The following is an 18256-nucleotide window of genomic DNA, read 5'->3' on the forward strand; positions in this document are numbered from 1 at the left end:
GTCGGTAATGAGTCAGAAGGAATAAAAAAGGAAACAGTAAAAATGTGAACACCAAAACACAAGAAAAAGAAATGATTGCAAATAATTTAAATAAGTTGGTATTAGTTTGTACTTATTATTATCATATGATACCTTTATAATACTATGTACCTGTTTTGTCTAATAGTTGATGAAAGTAAGTAATTAAGAATTACTCATTGTTTTATTTCTAAAACCAACATCTACCAGCTGACAGAGGTAAAACCTAGTAATACTGAATTCAAATGGTAAAAGCTCGAAAAAATCGTCGTATTTTCAGAAATACTTACATTTACCAACTCATGTCGGTAAATCCTAAGACTTACACTTAAATCTTAAGATTAACCGTAGTTCGAGCTTTTACAGTAACAGATACATCAACAAAACCTTTGACCTACAATCTCCTTATTGCTTAGTTTAACACTGCGTAGTTACCTATGTTCCGTATCAATAGCCATAACCATGACCACACGGTAATTACCGAGGCTCCTTACCGTGCTACAGTTACCAGTAGGAAGCGGGCATTACTGATTCACTGTGACCGAGCCAGCCTCATTATGCGCCTGCGCCGATAACAGGTGCGTGCGAACAAAGATCTAGAATGTTTTGAATGAAATGCACAAGAAACACCCATTAAAGGCCCAAGTGCTTAAGTGGTTAAAGAATTGATTCTTTGGATTAAAAAGTCCTGATTCCCAGATGAGATAACACATATTGACTGCAGCGTGATTCTAATAACGCTGACGAAATGCGTTTTGGCGATTCAATAAGGTAACTTTCACAATCGTCTACCTACTACGATCTTCACTGCCACCAGAAAAAACAGGCAGAAAAGCTATATTATATGTTACTTCATAATATATTTTGATATAACTGTCTTGAGTAGGTAGATACCTATTATAATTTGAGACCATTACGAGAGACATGTTTGACGATTTTAGGAGACGAAGCGTACCTACTCAACACATAAGTGATGGTTTAGAACTTTAGACTTTACTTTCATAAATCTTATCCTAAATAAAAGGATAAATAGATCATCCAGCTATCTAAATCTTCGTGGTGCTATCGCTTAGGTGTAATGAAGGCTAATGGCCGCGGGCTGTGATTTTTGAAGCCCCGCCGTTAATCAGAGCTTGTTACTTAGCTGTACTTCCATGACCATGGACCATAGAACACCTACCATAAAGTTTCTCACAAGTACTCAATGATGCATGCATTCTGGTTGGTTAATTCGTTCAAGATTCATTCCGATTCACTGTATCCCTAAAAAACGGTTTAGAAGAATAATAACGGTCCTTCCAACAAGTTCATTTTTCAGCTATGTCCGGGGGGCCATTTTTCTACTCCTTTAGCGTTTTTTAATTCGTATAATCGCTTACCTATTTAAGTAAAAATAACCTTAAAAAAAATTGCCTAAGGCGCGAATCGAATCCACGTCCTTTCGCTTGCCGGTCAATGCTCTTCGATTGATTATTAATCAATTTATTTTTTTAAAGTTTCCTTTCTTCCCAACTTTGGTACCTACCTACTGCATACGTCAACGTCAATAGCACCTACCTATCTCAATGTGAACTAAGGACGATTGCGCCCACCTCAAAAGCGCATAGAATGCCCCATTGATCCTAATACACCAACAATCGCCCATATCGATGCAGAGCTCGTGGCGTCTGCAGCCGATAATGAGCCCCAATGTGTGGTAATAAGTTTGTTAAATCTGCGCACGATTGCGATCATTTTGGAGCGACCACCGGCGGGCGCCATTAGCATCGTAATTTGTTGTAAATAAAGTGATGACCGGCATCGCAAATAGAGCATTATTGTTTTGAGAGGTCAAATTATTTGTAATATGGTACCTACTTAAATAATTTAAAGTGAGACTTACATGAATTATCTTCATTTCTTGTGGATTTTCGAAGCCTCCACGAAAATTTTCTCATGTTCTTCTTGGAGAACCTTAAGAAGAAAAAATATAACTTTAAATAATTGCATAAACTCACTGAATCATTTCCTTCCCAATACTTAATCTTGAATGGAGATACCTACCACCTACTTACTTTCGTTTACACTATAATAATTACCTTCATTTTGATATAGATGAAATCAATATCAAAAAAAATATTTTATCACATTCAATTTTAAAAGTTCTCCAATAAGCTTTTTGCTAAACTTTCTTAAATGCAACTTGCAGCGACATCTATCGTTGAGTAGCTGCACTATCCAAAGTGATGAAATAACAACCGCTAGATGTCACTAGTGACTAGTGGATACAGCATTTAATTTTTTGTATTTTTTAATAAAGAGACATCAATTATACAATAATTAAATAAATCAATTTATTAATCATAAATTTAATAATGTAATTAATTTTATTTTTAGTAATAGTAGTAACCTGTAATGATTTTTCGCAAGCTAGCACCAAACGGTACTGTCTGTCATTAGTGTCAGTTTGACACAACAAACGAGCGAGCCTTTCCTTTTTGACGTGCTGTGTAAAACAAAAACACGCACGTGTAGAAAATGCGTATTGAAACTTGTTATTTCTGCTCGTCCAGGATATATCCTGGACATGGCATTCAATTCGTGAGAAACGATTGCAAGGTAAGTTATAATTTTATATTGTTCCACCGACTTTGTTGCTATTTCATAACCTTGCGTAGCACTAACCAAAGTGCCTGTAGATTTTCAGATTCTGCCGTTCAAAATGCCATGCGGCGTTCAAAAAGAAGAAGAACCCGCGTAAAACCAAATGGACTAAAGCCTACCGTAAGACAGCTGGCAAAGAGTTGGCTATTGACCCGTCCTTTGAATTCGAGAAGCGTCGTCATGCTCCAGTGAAATATAACAGGGAATTATGGACGAAGACCATCGAGGCAATGAAGAAGGTGGAGGAGATTAGACAGAGGAGGTCGAACAACTACATTATGCAGAGATTGAGGAAGGGACGTGAAGTGGAGTGGCAGAGAGACGTCAGAGAAGTCCAGAGGGATATTTCACTTATCAGGTATGGATATCTTATTTATTATGATGCAAATAATTGTTAAATACTCAAAGAACACCAAATAACTAGATGCAAAAGCGAAAGGTCACTTATTGACTGACTCACTCATCACGAAATCTCAGAAACTACAAGTGCTTGAAGTCTCAAATTTTGCATGGAACGTAGGTGCTCACTAAGAACGGATTTTACCAAGGGAGTAAAACGGGATCTATGCGTACGAAGTCACAGGCGGCCACTAGTTATAAAATTATTGTGCAATATAATATCACACAATTAATTTATGTTTGATAGTAAATTAAGAGTTTAATGTTAGTTAAAATGTGTCTTTAATTTCAGATCACCAGCAGCAGGTCTCAAACAAAGACAGGCCCAAGAAGACACTGAAATGGAAGTGGAACCAGAAACAATTGAAGTCGTTGATGCTAAGGGCCGCAAGAAAATTATCGAGGCACCTGTCATGGTGCCCGCTACTGGAGAAATGATCGAAGACGGCGGAGATATAGAGTTATAAGCATCAGTATCAGAGCAACATAGACAATGAACACCAAAATGGTAGCTATAATACCTGGTTCTATGTGAAAATCAACAAGTTTCAAGTTATTACGCTTTTATGAAGAACACCTTTCAAAAATGTTAGTTATAATTTTGTAACCTACTGTAGTCATTCAGTAATTCACTAAAATAAATTATTTTAAGCCAAAATAAAGTTGTTTGATTTATTTTGATAAGCAAGTAATCCGTATTGAAATTATTTCCAAAGAAGTATCCCTAGAGACACACACTTTTTAGAACTTAAGATTATACAACTTGAGGATTCTGCTATCTTGTCAAAAACAAATCCATAAGTGCTGAGGGTTTTTGATAATTTTATTTCGTGTCTAACTGGCTTACCATTCTACCTTTGCTTGCCATCAAGTAATAGAGTGATATCATTACAACAGCGTTCTAATTATCTCAAGGCTTCCACTAGTGCATACTTAGTATTACAATGGATAGAGTCATTATAAAAGTATTGATTTACGGCGTACCGGTAACCTACGGTAATCCTCTTAAGCTGTCGGGCGTGTGTAGTAAACATTTTACTTCAGTCTTGAAACAATATTTAGTAATGTAGTTAATATTTTTGTTTCGGTAATCACAGTAGGTACGTATTGTGGTATGTAGCTACTAGTACACGGGCCGTGACTGCTCTTAAGGTTCATCAATATCCATTCATCCTTAAAAATCTTTAATGTGGAAGAGTTGGGAAAGTGCGAGCACAAAAGTAACAATATTCGATAAGGTCCCTCAAGTTGGTTCAAGAAAACTTACAGTAGTTACAATAAAGACGGTAGGAAGTAAAAGTAGGGACCTGTTTTTAGTACGCTTTTACTACATAGTGAACCAAGTTGCAAAGGTTGCGCGCTTCTATTTAATTCAATTAGCGGTGGTACAGTTTAGTAACAATACAAAAATCACTTTTTATCCTTCTACCAACGAGACATCTAGTCTATGTTTCTTTTTGTGCACTTTTACTCAGTTTTTGTTCTTGTGAATATGGGTGTTTACTCTTATCTTCTTGGTGTTATTGTGGCTTTTATTTCCTATCTTATGTATCAGCGATATGCTCACGAGTATAGCAGCATAATACAGAAGCCTGAGAAACGCTACGATTACATAATCGGTAAGTAATGTTGCTTTTTATCGTATACGCCTGATGAAATTTTTATTGCTATTTCACGTGATGATGAAATTGCTTAAAAGTTCTTAAAAGATTTTTATAGTGAAATTAACTGGTATGTTTGTTTATGCCATTAATTTGATGGTAAACTAAACAAGTAAGTGAAAGTATTAATGTAAAATATTAACTAACAAGATTAAAGGTCATTAACATTTGAAAATCTACCGAACCTTAGTAGTTCATAAAGATCCGTTAACTTCAGAGGGTCTAACTTTATTTTGTACTCAGATGATACTAACATAGAATTATTATGAATAAGTAGGCAGCTAATGTTTAGCTAAATAAAAACTATTTTGCGCTTTCTAGCCGCCTTGACTGTTTCTAAAAATGCTGAGATGTTTTTCTCAATAAATACTCGTATACTTACCTACGTCCGTTAAGAGTAGGCGCACACCGCTGATTTTTCGTCGGCCGATAGTTTAGTCGGGCAGTTGATCAGTATGGGCATATATGGGAGTGCGCACACTACGCCGATTCGATTTGGCCGATTCTTCATACAATTTAAAATCGGGCACAACTATCGGCCAACTAAAAATCAACGATGTGCGCCTACTCTAAGAACTACACGGTGGTGTGATTAACGCCACTCCCAAAATGTCAATGCAGTATAATAATTAACAGCTGCACCTAAGTAACCATCTATCACGCTTTCTTAACTTAACTGATAGAGTTTATTATGTGCCGATGTAAGACACCGCCGAGTGTTTATCTGGCACGGTTGCCGCTGGCATTTCCTTAATTGCTTTTAACTTTCAACTCCAACCTTATAACATCATAGCTCGGGGTCAAAAAAGTCTCCAATGTTATATGTAGATCTCTTACGTGTTAAGGTGTGTGTACATTTCAACAACACTGGTTCTGCTACTTCTTTCGCGTAACTAAACTTTAAAGTAAGGCGACGAAGTAGGTAGTTACTATCTACAGAAAAAATTCCATGAATAAAAACAAGGTCTTATTTCAAAGAGCACTACGCTATGTCAATATCTTCTTTTCCAAGGATCCTGCGCTCTTTTATTTCTGTCGTGTCAATTGATTCAACATTCAACCAACCTGCATTTGCCCTAGCTAGGAACAAATACCTAGGTACCTTTGACTTTGAACTAAGTCTTGTCACAACTCAGATTCGAACTCGGAACCTCTAAATCGAGAGAGTCTTGACTCTTTTGACATTAGATTACGCGGATCTTTGCTACAAAACTCGTTCTATAGATATACCTAATGATAGAGTCGATCTATCTCTATACCCTCTCATCCTTACAATATGATCACCTACCTCCTTACGAGGCAAACAGTGTGTGTAGATAATGTATAAAGCATGTTAGTAGGTATACTCGCATGTCCACCAGTGTAGATACACCCTTGGTCATCTCTAACGATTGCGTGCACGCAGCAACTAATGTTGCTTTCTAATACAAAAATTGCACCGCGTTGTGAAACTTATAAATATTTGCATTAATGTCAGTATTTCTTGCAATGCATGGTTTATGGGTAATTCAAGACGAAATAATTGCAATAAACTTAATAACTTATGATTTACATATCTACATACATTTTACTTACCTACAAGATGTAGGTAAGTTATGAAGGAATGCAAATTAAACTACCTAACTACCTTGACAAGTAATTAATTAATTACAATTTTTAAATTCCTACATAGTAACTATATAATGAACCCGATTAGAAGTATGTTTTCCTTGACTTTAATGATAGGGGACTTTAATGACAGTCTGTCGACATTAAAAGCGTAACTATTCCCTATAGGAATCTTGTTTCAGTATCATGACCTACTCATTAAATAATTTTAAGTATTGTTGTAAGTGTATTGTCGATGATACTGAATAAACATTATTCTTTCTTTTTCTTTCAAGATAATAGTCTTCATGTGCTGTTAACTACTGTCTAACTGACTTCTGCAAGAGCTATGACTGCCGAATGAGGTTGTTAACGTTTAACTGATAAAAAAACATACAAAATATTGTTTTCCTGACGGCCAATGGGTGGGGCAGCAAGGTTCTGGAATGGAGGCCGCCTACCGGAAAACGCAGGCCGCTACCAATCGATCAACGTGGAAAGCATTAGGGGCAGCAGTTTTCAGCATTGTTCAGCAGTGGACGTCCTATGGCTGAAATGATGATGATGGTGATTATTGTTTTCCTATTAGTGGGTGCCGGGACAGCAGGCTGCGTGCTTGCTGCTCGACTCTCCGAGGATCCCAGGGTATCAGTGCTGCTGGTGGAAGCCGGAGACCACATGGGTTACTTCACCAAGATACCCCTGACGCCGACAGCAGCGCAGCAGGGACCAAACGACTGGTCAGTCCGGACCACGCCGCAGAAGTACTCGTCTTTTGGGCTTTGGGGACAGGTATAGCAATGGAATTTGTGAACTGAATGAATATAAATGGTAGCAGCTATAATTTGTACGTGAGATTTTACAAAAGAGTTTAGCGTTACTATTTTTAACTGAAGCGGCAGGGGAAGACCGCCTAAACGGTGGACAGACGACATCCGGCAACAGGCTGGAGTGAACTGGATGCGTGTGGCTAGGGACAGAAGTCGGTGGAGGGTTGAAGAGGAGGCCTATGTTTGAAGGCGAACCCAAAGGCTGCTATAGATAGATTTATAACTGAAATAATAAAATCTTAACATAACGAGGTATTGCACAGACACAACCAACGTCGCTCAGAACACAGATCAGGCTCTTTAGGGCCCTTTAAGGCTCGATCGTAAAATAGGTACCTAGAAGTGGTAGTTAGTAAAAATAATAGTAGAACATACCTCCTAATAATGACTTCGTCCTTCAATCTAGATTTTAATTTCAGACACAAATCCTACCCCGAGGGAAAGGTCTGGGTGGTTCAGGCCAGATAAACTTCCTTCTTCACGGCTTTGGCTTCCCCGAGGAGTACCAGCGCTGGGCTCGGCTGGGCTTCCGAGGGTGGACGGCAGAGGACTTGAAGCCTTACTTCATCAAAGCGTTCGGGACTGTACAGAGCGAGTTTGACTCAAATCACTGCTCTGTTGACGGCGTCTGTCCAGGTGATAAGGTGCATTTTCTTTTGTGAATTATCATGTAGAGCTCTGCTCTTCATTTAGTCAAAATCCAGGCCAATAAGGCCAATGAAATGGCAAATGAATGATTTTATTAAAAGACAAACAGAAACTGACATCTTTAAACTGTGTTAGACTGTGTTTGAACCAATAAATTATCTTAATTCTTTCTTTTACCCACATTCATGCTAGTAGGTTACCTTGGATTCTGTAACTTAACAATTATTGGTCATCCACATCCTTTTCTTATACAATTTTTTTATAATTTCTTCCTGAATGCAGGCACCAATGAAGCTCAAGATGCTCGACGACTCAGATGAACTACTGTCCACGTACAAGCAAGCCTCAACATCTCTAAAAGACAAGTACACAGTATTTAGGAAGCCAGTTGCAACGGTGAGAGATGGGACTCGGCATATGAGTTGGGATGCGTACTTGAAACCAGTTTTAAGGAGGAGGAATCTCCATGTGCTACGGAAGACACAAGCTGTTTCAGTAAGTGTAATAAACTAAACTTTTTTACAATCAACAAATCCTCAATCCTAACGTCCTAATGGAAGAAAACTAATTACTTACTTAGGGACCTACCTACATTCTTTTTGCAGGTTCGCTTCGAGAACAAAAAAGCATCATCGCTATACATTCTACAGGACCACAGAAATCTGGACAACATATTCGTCAACAGAGAAATCATTTTATCAGCCGGAGCTATCAAAACTCCTCAAATTATGATGCTGTCTGGTGTTGGACCAAGAGCTTTGATTCAAAGGTGTATCATTTTATTACTCTGGATCTTTTGATGCCAAAGAAAATGTAGTAGAATATCAATATTAGAGGGGATACTCGCGTGACAACATTCCTAATTTTATTTAGTCCCTGTTCATTAGGCAAAATTCAGACAATATCAAAGAAGCAGTAGCGCTATAGACTCGAAAGTTGCGATAGAGGTGATGATGATAACAGTTCAAAATTGTTTTCAGTTTAAAAATACAACTCATCGCGGAAAACGAGCATGTCGGTAGGAACTTCCATGACAACATGAACATGCCTATCTTTGTCAGCATCAGGAAACCCATTAGTGTTACCTTGGCCAAGGTGTTCGCATTCAGCACAGTGTGGAACTACTACTGGATGAACTCTGGTAAGGACGAAATTCAGTCAATAGACTGGTTGTCCCTAGTTACTTTCTTGATTCTACTTACATTTTAGAGATGGTAGCTTGATCATAGGAGAGCTGTCATCAATAAGTTTTGCTTATTTTATAGTTTTCTCAAAATCTATAGTATTTCCCTACATTTATTCTTTGTTCGACCTTATTCAACCTTAAAAATTTCACAGGGCTGCTGTCATTTCCACCGGTAGCTGGAATCGAGTTACGCAATTCTTCAGCTCTGCTTTTATTCTCAATGGGCACAGCCAGTGAGAGACTTTTGAGAGACCTCTCCAACTACAAAACGAAGGTACCTATTTGTATATGGTGTATCGTACAAACACGATGATTCGTCACATAGGTCTCGACGAATGAAAGACATAAACAGGTTCGTCATTTCTTCTATCGTCTTCTATTTCATATCCAGGTGTTCCGCTCTACTTTTCCCTTCTACAACGACACAAGCAAAGAAGGCTTTATGTTCCTGTCGACTTGCATCCAGCCTAAGAGCAGGGGGACTGTCTTCGTGAAAGATCCCAGCACCTACGTGCCTCCCGTGGTAGACCCCAACTACCTGCACCGTATCGAAGATATCAGGTGTATGATTAAAGGTAATCTTTAACCTTGGGTACTCTGTACGTCTATTGATCTTAACGAAACGACGAATGTTCCATAATCTTTGGTTCTAGCAAAGTAAATTAAACTAGTTTTCTTAAAGACCGAACATGATAAAAGACCGGGACTGATGACCTTATAAAGGTTGCAGGAATGCGCTGCAACTAATCGGCCATTCTGTAAATCGTCGGGGACGTCTTCTAGCTGAAATGTTGATGATGATGATAATTAACTATTTGTGTAAATCTACTTCGATATTTTCAAAGGAAATGTCAAATTTTCTTTATTTGCATAGACTATTTAAATGGTAGATACTAGCATATCGTCACACTTAATATAAGTAGAGTTTAATGCCAACCTTTTTTCAGCAATCAGAAGAGCAGAACAGCTGGTGGCTACGAAGGCTTTTCAAGAGATAGGAGCGAGAATTCACTGGCCTCGCCCTGAACGGTGTCTATCCTTCTGGAACTACTCCAAGGAGGAACAGATGGGACCAGACTTGAGGAGAAAAAGAAAGTAAGCACGTATGATATGGATGTAGGAAAAATACTAAGGATTGCACTTCGTCGAGGAAAATTTTCCTCAATATAACGCTATTTCCTGTTATTTTTCGAAGATAATCTTGTAGAATTTAAAAGGAAGCTAACAACATAGCAACCCATTTGAGCATGAGCATATTTCATTCGATGTAATAGATAGATTACTCGTATAGACTGGTATGCATATTTGGACAATAATTAGAAGTAGTTTCCTCATTAGCAGACAGTTTTGACAGTTCCAACGCCTTGCCAGATAGTTTTTTTAGGATACCTGCCAAAGCCACGATGACCCAAACTTCATGATTCACCAACATTCTATCCTGTATTGGGAGCATACGCTAACAAACTTTCAGCTTTTATAAAATTACGTAGGTCTGGCATTCACTAGCTTAGTCTAGTAGGTACTGTATATAAAATTGTTTTTTTAACTCCTCAGGTTCAAGTCATCCCCAGAAATCAAACCAAAGCAGACTGCTTCGGCAGGCAGTCCGCCTGATGAGTACCTAGAGTGTGTCATCAGAGAGGTGGCAGTGACGGGCCACCACGCCGCGGGTACCTGCGCAGGCGGCGCTGTCGTTGACGAGGAGTTGAGGTTTGTTAATCTGGTACTATAGTCTAGTCGCCGAGCACGTAGAATTTTGTCCAATGACCCCAAGCTACCCATCCTTATCGCTCGCGCGTAATTATATTGCTGTCGCGACTGTGCGACGGGCGCCCGCAGTGAGTGTGCGAGCGCAACAGCAACATAATTACGCGCGAGCGATAAGGATGGATAGCTTGGGGTCATTGACAAAATTCTACGTGCTCAGAGGCTTTAGAACCATGAAAACTGGCATTAACTCAATGACAATAAGCTGCTACATTGAGACATTCTCATAAGAAAAGATAGTCTTCTATAAGACATCCGAAATACTTCGTATATCCGAAAAACAATTTTGTGAGAAGATATATTCCCAATGTTGTAATAGGGCAAGCTAACGTGTACAAGGGTACTGAAAAGGTGTAAACAACATTCTAAGTAATTATATGAATTTAAGACATTGACTTTGCACTAAACATGAACATTAACAACGATTTCTTCCTTCGAGAGTTAAATAACGTTCTTATAAATACGTGTATTTATATTTATTATTTTCAGGGTCAAGTCCGTATCAGGACTTCGGATATTGGACGCCAGTGTCTTCCCTTCACCAGTTTCGTTTTACCCAAACTCAGTTTTAATTGCCATGGCCGAAAGAGCTGCAGACCTCATCAAGAAGTCTTATAAAGTTTGAAAATGAGAGTATTATTTTTAAGATTATCTGAATAAAAAAAATATTTATTAATTCTTGTTTAAATTGAAGTTATTATTGATTAATTTAGGACTAAAAAACGTGGTGTAAATATACAAGGATCGTTTATTGGTCGTGATAAAGATAAATAAATAAAAATAAATTTAATTATACCATTACAGTCACAAATATTAATTAATGCTTGACGGTGATTGATCCTATGCAATGTATAACCACTTGCCGGTTTTTTCTTCTCAATATAATGCCGATGTAGTGTTCGCCAGAGGGAAACGGTAGAGGAATCTCCTTGGGCTTCAGTTCAAAATTTGTGATGTGATACTCCCCCTAATAAAAAAGATCCAGTTTAATATTTTAAGACTGGCACATCTATAGGGGTCTGCCAATACAACCGGCATTTAAACAGTTTTGATGACAATAAATAAGTTTCAGCCAAATCTAAGTGTGCAGATCGCGTCCGCGAATTCGATGGCTATCACCGCGCATGCATAGATCGCCGCGACCAATGACAGGATGCGTTAAGTGAACTCATCGCTACAAATTCATACACGATTTATCTGATCGCCATCGCCATAGCCATCTTCTCGTCACAACGAACGCCTCTATCTCTCTGGGAAAGCTCCGTTTTCGCTAGAAAATTATGGACGACTACGTCCAGCTGTGAACGTCTATAACAATATAGGTTAGGTAGTAATGATCTGAAGCTAGTCAGCACTTAGATACATGCCTACACTTCGCGAGGTGTATTTAACTCTATTAGAAGTTATTCTTATTAACTTACTGGCATCAACGGACATTTTTCCGGTATATCGCTGTACTTTGTAACGAGTTTCATCATCCAGGGCATTTTCAACACGTCACAGAGGTCTGTCGTGAAGAAAACTTGCTCGAGAGTGGTTTTGGAATTCTTGTAGTAAATTATCATCTATGAAAAAGACATTAAGCATTTTATGATCTTTTTGAAAAACAAAATCTAAGTTCTTATAGCTATTCGATGACGATTAATTATATCGAAGGTAGAGTGCATGATGTACAAAATTTTTAGGGTTCCGTAATCCTGACAAGGAACCCTTATTTGTTAATGCCCGTTTTCACCATCAGTCCCTAATTTATTAGTGACCCCCTATGTAAGCAAAATTCCTGTTATGTGTTACCACAGGGGTCACTTAAAAATTAGGGTTTGATGGTGAAAACGGGCATAGTTAAGTCAATTTCATTGTCAGGAAATGTAACCCTTTAACTGTCCACAAACGAAGCACAATAGTGAAACAAAAGAGCATAAACTAAATGAACGAATAGGATCGTTGAACATGAATCTGTATTTCGATTTTCAGATAATCAGTAAGCTTAACATGTTCACTGACCGTGACGTTGTTTCCCATCTCTTGGAGGATGCTCACGGTGGCGTTGGTCTTGTAAGGGTCCCTGCGTTTGGCCCGGGAGGTGAAGGTGACCGCTTGCACGGCGGCAGGATCCTGCTCGAATACCTCCACTCTTTCCAGGATGATTGTGGACTGGAAGAGTTTATCTAGGTACAGAATAGCACACTCCACGAAAACAAAAGCGGTTCTGCCCGTGCTTATGTAAAAAAAATCCAAGCAAACCCACTTTTCCGGAGGTTTTAATGAATTAAATTTATTACCGACACTCCTTTGCCAAAATCCTTTGCCAAAACATAAATAAATAACAATAAACATATCTTGAACCGTCTTACCTTATCCCGTGACCCTAGCACTGAAACGCCGAAAACAAAAATCAACATGACTATCATTTTGATGTGGTAGACCGGGATTGAGTCATTGCTAGATTTGGTTTCGAGCTAATCAAAATTTGGGCTCATAAAACATATTGCCACTTTACCATTAAACGGAGGTATTGTGCAAATAATAATGTTATTAAAACAGAAGTATATTTTCATCATGATCATATCCCGTCTGATCAACTTTATTACCTACAATAAAAACGGTTAGGTCACGACAGTGGAGAGAGACAATGAAACATTATAACCGTAGTTTTCAATGACAATCTGTGAAGTCCATGAGGACAGTCGTCACAGTGCATTGCCGCAGCAAATAGGGTATGTAGTAAATATCAAACTGGAAACGATAGCAATTGGTCAGACGATTTCAAACAATAAATCTTAGTTTCATCATCACCATCACTTCAACCTTTTTCAGGTAAATTGGCCGGTTGGAAGTGTCTTTCTGCACCTTTACCAGGTCCACCTTTCAGTTTTAATACTAACGCAAAAATTGTTGATGGAGAGAAAGATATCCAAAAGGTCCAATTTAAGTTTTTTTGATAAATATTCATCTCATTGGAATTTTTACCCACGACGGGGAATTTTTGGGCCTGCATGTGAATAAACAGTCATGACCATGATAGTGGAAGTGAGTGGATTCGAAGACAGGCCTTGTCTCGTAATTCAGAATCCATCAAAATACAGATTTAAAATAACTAGAGTACTTAATTGGGATTCGGATCGGAAGTAGGTAAGTGCCAAACTGCTCTACCTTTTTTTTTGGTACATAATACTAGAACAATTTCTACATCCACGTGTATTTAAACATTTATATTGTTATGTAAAATAACAAAAACCCAGCTACCCATAAAATTGTATTAGATTTGTATCGTCAAACTTAATGATGGTGTAATCTCGTTTCGCTACTAGAGTGGTATTATTTTGTAGGCTCTTTTCAGCGCTTTGTAATACGTCAAACAACAAAAGGGTAGACTGGGTACGGTTGTAACTCGGTACGGTTGTAACAGGGTACGATTGTAACAGGGTACGATTGTAACGGGGTACGGTTGTAACAGGATACGATTGTAACAGGGTACGATTGTAACAGGGTACGGTTGTAATAACACCAATGTTATCGTTGCTCGGTAGGTAAGGGGTTCAAGGAGACGGGCATGTGGGGCAACAGGTTCATACAGCCCTACTTGTCTTTTCGCTCGCATGTAATTCCCTTTATACCCCTCACCGCAACAGACGGGTTTTTACAACCGTACCCAGTCTCCCCTACATCATTATTAATACATACGAGTCATATCAATGATTTATCTGATACGAATATTATTTTCTATGGATTTTGTATTGTTTGTTGGTATAATAAAATAACATCGCTCTATTTTGTCTTAAAATATTTAATTTTGATCCTGTCAACCGATGTGCACCAACATAGTCATCAACATCAGCGTTTTTTTCGTCTCTGTCAAGTAAAAAGTCGCGTTGATCTGTACATCGTCCTTGGGCATCGGGAGCGGAAAGTTCTTGGGCGGGAACTCTAAGTTAGTGACCCCGTAGAAACCCTGAAAGTTGAGCAGTGAGAATAAACTATTATTTCCTAAAAATATCGGGTTAATGTCCAGGAAAAATACCAATTTATATAACACTAGCAGCCCACCCCGATTTCGCACGGTTGCAATGGAATTTATCGGCTTTTATCTTCCATAATAATGTTTGTTTTATACATAACTACAAACCTTATTAAATAATCACTCTATTTATAAAACAGTTAGTTTAAACTCTGTTAGAGTTTTGTTTCTTTTCAATTAGCGCATTCACTCCGTTTGTACTCACAGGTTTGTAAGGGCAGGTAAAATCAAACCTCGCAAATGTTTTCAGGAAGTCATACATCCACTTTGTCTTCGGTAGGTCACACAGTCTTGAAGTAATAACTATTGGCGTGGAAAACCCCTTGACTCTGTAAGATGTTTCAAACTGAAAAAATAATTAGGTATAATTTTTGAGTAGCTTTCCCTGTTAGTTCGTTCGTTTCAGCCAAATGACACTGCTGGACAAAGGCCTCCCTCAAGGCTTTCCATAATGAACGGTCCTGCGCTGCCTGCATCCCTGTCACCTAGCTACAATCATCATAATTTCAGCCATAGGACTGCTGAACACTTCCCCTAATGATTTACAAATTGGCCTGTTGGTAGCGGCCTGCATTCAGCACCTTTCTGCTACCTTTAAGAGGACATCCATATTTGACCGTATAGATGGACGTCCTACGCTGCCGGTACGTAGCTTCCATACCAGAACTTTGATGCCCTACCTGCCGTCAGTTCTGCGTAGCATGCGTCCTGCCCATTGCCTCTTCAGCTTGCTAATCCGTTGGACTATGTCAGCTACTTCGTTTACGGATCTCCCCATTTCTGATTGAATCTCGCAAAGAAACTAGCTAAGTACAGTTAAAATGGAAAAAGAACAAACATACCGAGACATTGTTCCCCCAAGTGTGGAGTATAGTGGCTGAAATGTTGGTAGTGTAAGGTTTCCCTCTCCTCTGCCGGCTAGTGAATGCCTGAGCGTTACTGACGTACTGTGGATCGTAATATTTAATGTGGGCACCCTCTTGACGGTATTTGTGCTAAAATTTAGAAAACCTTTACTTATAGCAAGTAAGAAAATTATTTGATCCAAGTAATATCCTTCCAAAACAACACATAACATATGATTGGAATAGCTTTTAAAAACTATATAACAGTAAAAAAGTAACTTACAGACAAGCACATTGCAATTCCAGCGATGATCAGAACAATCCAGGAAAGACTATTCATTTTAGCCGTGTGTCTGTCATTACGAATTAAAGTTAAACTGTAAGGTTCTGCCATAACCACATTGAAATCGATCTGATATAATAAATTGTTTAAAATTGAATTGCAATTGTCTATCATTAGACGATTTATTTAAACGGTCCTAAAAGGAGTACAATGGCGTTTAGACAGGTAAATATGCATTAATAGGCATAAACTGTTAGACCATAAATTCGCAATAAATGTAGAGCTCATCACAGCCGTCATTGCCCCCAGTGCTGCTGGCTCACTACACATGTAACACGTTATCGTATATACAGGGTGGCCAGAAAAGGGACGTCCAAAACGAAAATTTAGATTCCTTATATCAAGGTGTATCTAAGGAGGATGTTGCTGGCAGTTTGGCCAGCAATCCTCTTTTGATATTGTTTATGGATTTTTACTTTTTTTTAATTGTTTTAGATTTTGAAGTTGCTTTTACTGGCTCTGGTGTTCTAGTTTAAATGTCTTGAGCAATATACAGTGGGTCTAGACAAAGTGCTAATTATAATCGCAAACCAGTCGAAAAGTGGTCGAAAAGCCCCTTTTTGTATGGAGTTTTGACGGATTCGACTTTCGATTCGATCAAAAAGTGCGTTTTGTCTAGGGGGGCTGTTTTGGCCTTATATTGGAGTGTTTCCTTGCTTCTTGCATAAGATCACCACCGGCAGGCCTATCTCTACATACAGTCCACTCCATCGCCTTTTAACATTGGTCTTATGTATGTTCTACGATTTTGCTTAGTTTAGGAGATAAGAGTTAATTTTGTGATATTTTTGTTCTTGTAGAAAAACATATAATATTAAGAAATGCTTGTCACAAAATAGATGTACGTACTTAACCTTTAAGATTGTATCTTTGGCTATGCTCTGATCAGTCAGGGCAAATATTTTCTAAATAGAAGATATCAATTTTTCACTTTTAACTTTTATCCTTGTAGTAGCTGTTTTACTTTTTCAACAGTGTCACGACGTTAAGTATCGTATTATAATACCTACCTACTAAATAAGTAAAAGTATAGGCAAATATCGGTGTCCCAAAATTATTCAATCATTGAGAAATTATACAAACGAAGTAAATTAAAAAAATATAATATACCGACATACATTTTGTCATTTCACTGAAAAGCTATAATTAAATATTCGCCCATTTGCGACGACACTGTGACATCTCGACATATACGATTTTTTGTTTTACCGAAATTCTGAACCGCGATCTTGCGTTCTTTTATCTCCAAAAACAGGGTATTTGTTACTCCAAAAACAACAATACTATGAGAGAAAGAGACAAAATATTACGTTATAGCGCTGGCTCGTTCGGCGATCTAGTTGGCTTCGACACTGTGACAGTTCAGTTGCCACCTGCGCTTTGAGATGTGAGGTGCTCTTCGTTTTTAAGAAAAACGTGACATCTAGAGGATACCGCGGTATTGATGACAAAGGAAAGTTTTTAAAATATTTTTATTTTATTCGACAATGTGGCACGTCATACTTATCACAGTGTTCTTCTAAAACAAAAAGCAAAGTAAAAGAGAAATTATTTATATGTCACGTTATTCTTGTAAGAAAATCGAAGTATCATCGGGACATCTTAACTAGTAACGTTGTAGATGATGAAAATTTTTCCTATATTGAAAATATGTTGTAGGTCATTTGTTGATGTTCTGTTGTTGCAGAATACATGTTATTGAAATTGAATGGTATATCTACTTGTCGCGTTGTATACGCTAAACAGTAATACTAAACTCCAGATATCATTACAGATGGGGACTAGCAATGCAAAAAAGCAAAGGTTAACATTTGTGGCGATGCACTGCCTGAAGGAATTCCACAACCTAATCCGACAACATGACTAACAGCGCTATGCGAGCGCTGTGAAAGTGTCTCTTTGAGCTACAATAACGTCGGAACTAATATGAGTAGATGTAGACTGATAAACATACATTCGTTTTGAAGAATAGTTCAAATACTAGAAATACAGTGCAAATAAAACATACTTATACGACTGTCTGTTTTTACAGACACAACAAGCAAAATATTTTATATTAACATACGATAGCCTTAGATTAGCTTAATCTAAGACGATAGCTAGCAAAATTATCTATTAGTAGAAGTATGCCAGAATAGCAATGCGTTGGATGACCCCAGATATTTATTTATTTATGTAATTATTCAATGTTACTTAGCTGTATATACTATGTTTTGCTTTCTGCAAAAAAAGTATTTTAATGTTTTAATATAATTACAGATAATCAGCAATTTATTGGTGGAATTTTATCGCTTCTTGCCCAAATATACTT

At 38.0% G+C, this 18256-nt stretch overlaps 3 protein-coding genes across 3 annotated transcripts; 2 read left to right on the plus strand and 1 right to left on the minus strand.

The window, feature by feature from the left end:
• Positions 1 to 2470: 2470 nt before the first annotated feature.
• Positions 2471 to 3722, plus strand: LOC135079184 (probable ribosome biogenesis protein RLP24). The gene is made up of 3 exons (XM_063973773.1): positions 2471 to 2616; positions 2697 to 3019; positions 3353 to 3722. Exons 1-3 carry the CDS (start codon positions 2536 to 2538, stop codon positions 3525 to 3527), a joined length of 579 nt encoding a protein of 192 aa, XP_063829843.1. The 5' UTR covers positions 2471 to 2535; the 3' UTR covers positions 3528 to 3722.
• A 754-nt stretch (positions 3723 to 4476) lies between these two features.
• Positions 4477 to 11364, plus strand: LOC135079484 (neither inactivation nor afterpotential protein G). The gene is made up of 11 exons (XM_063974141.1): positions 4477 to 4679; positions 6898 to 7100; positions 7558 to 7782; positions 8069 to 8281; positions 8392 to 8555; positions 8767 to 8927; positions 9125 to 9246; positions 9364 to 9547; positions 9920 to 10067; positions 10527 to 10682; positions 11229 to 11364. The coding sequence occupies exons 1-11, from the start codon at positions 4508 to 4510 to the stop codon at positions 11362 to 11364; spliced, it is 1884 nt and encodes a 627-aa protein (XP_063830211.1). The 5' UTR covers positions 4477 to 4507.
• A 568-nt stretch (positions 11365 to 11932) lies between these two features.
• On the minus strand, positions 11933 to 15952 carry LOC135079485 (uncharacterized). Its single transcript, XM_063974142.1, has 7 exons — positions 15886 to 15952; positions 15600 to 15752; positions 14963 to 15103; positions 14557 to 14691; positions 12744 to 12893; positions 12161 to 12304; positions 11933 to 12037 (listed from the first exon to the last, which is right to left on the minus strand). The coding sequence occupies exons 1-7, from the start codon at positions 15940 to 15942 to the stop codon at positions 11933 to 11935; spliced, it is 885 nt and encodes a 294-aa protein (XP_063830212.1). The 5' UTR covers positions 15943 to 15952.
• Positions 15953 to 18256: the final 2304 nt, after the last annotated feature.

The sequence above is a fragment of the Ostrinia nubilalis genome, chromosome 16, assembly GCF_963855985.1.
Source record: "Ostrinia nubilalis chromosome 16, ilOstNubi1.1, whole genome shotgun sequence".
Taxonomy (NCBI): Eukaryota; Metazoa; Arthropoda; class Insecta; order Lepidoptera; family Crambidae; genus Ostrinia; species Ostrinia nubilalis.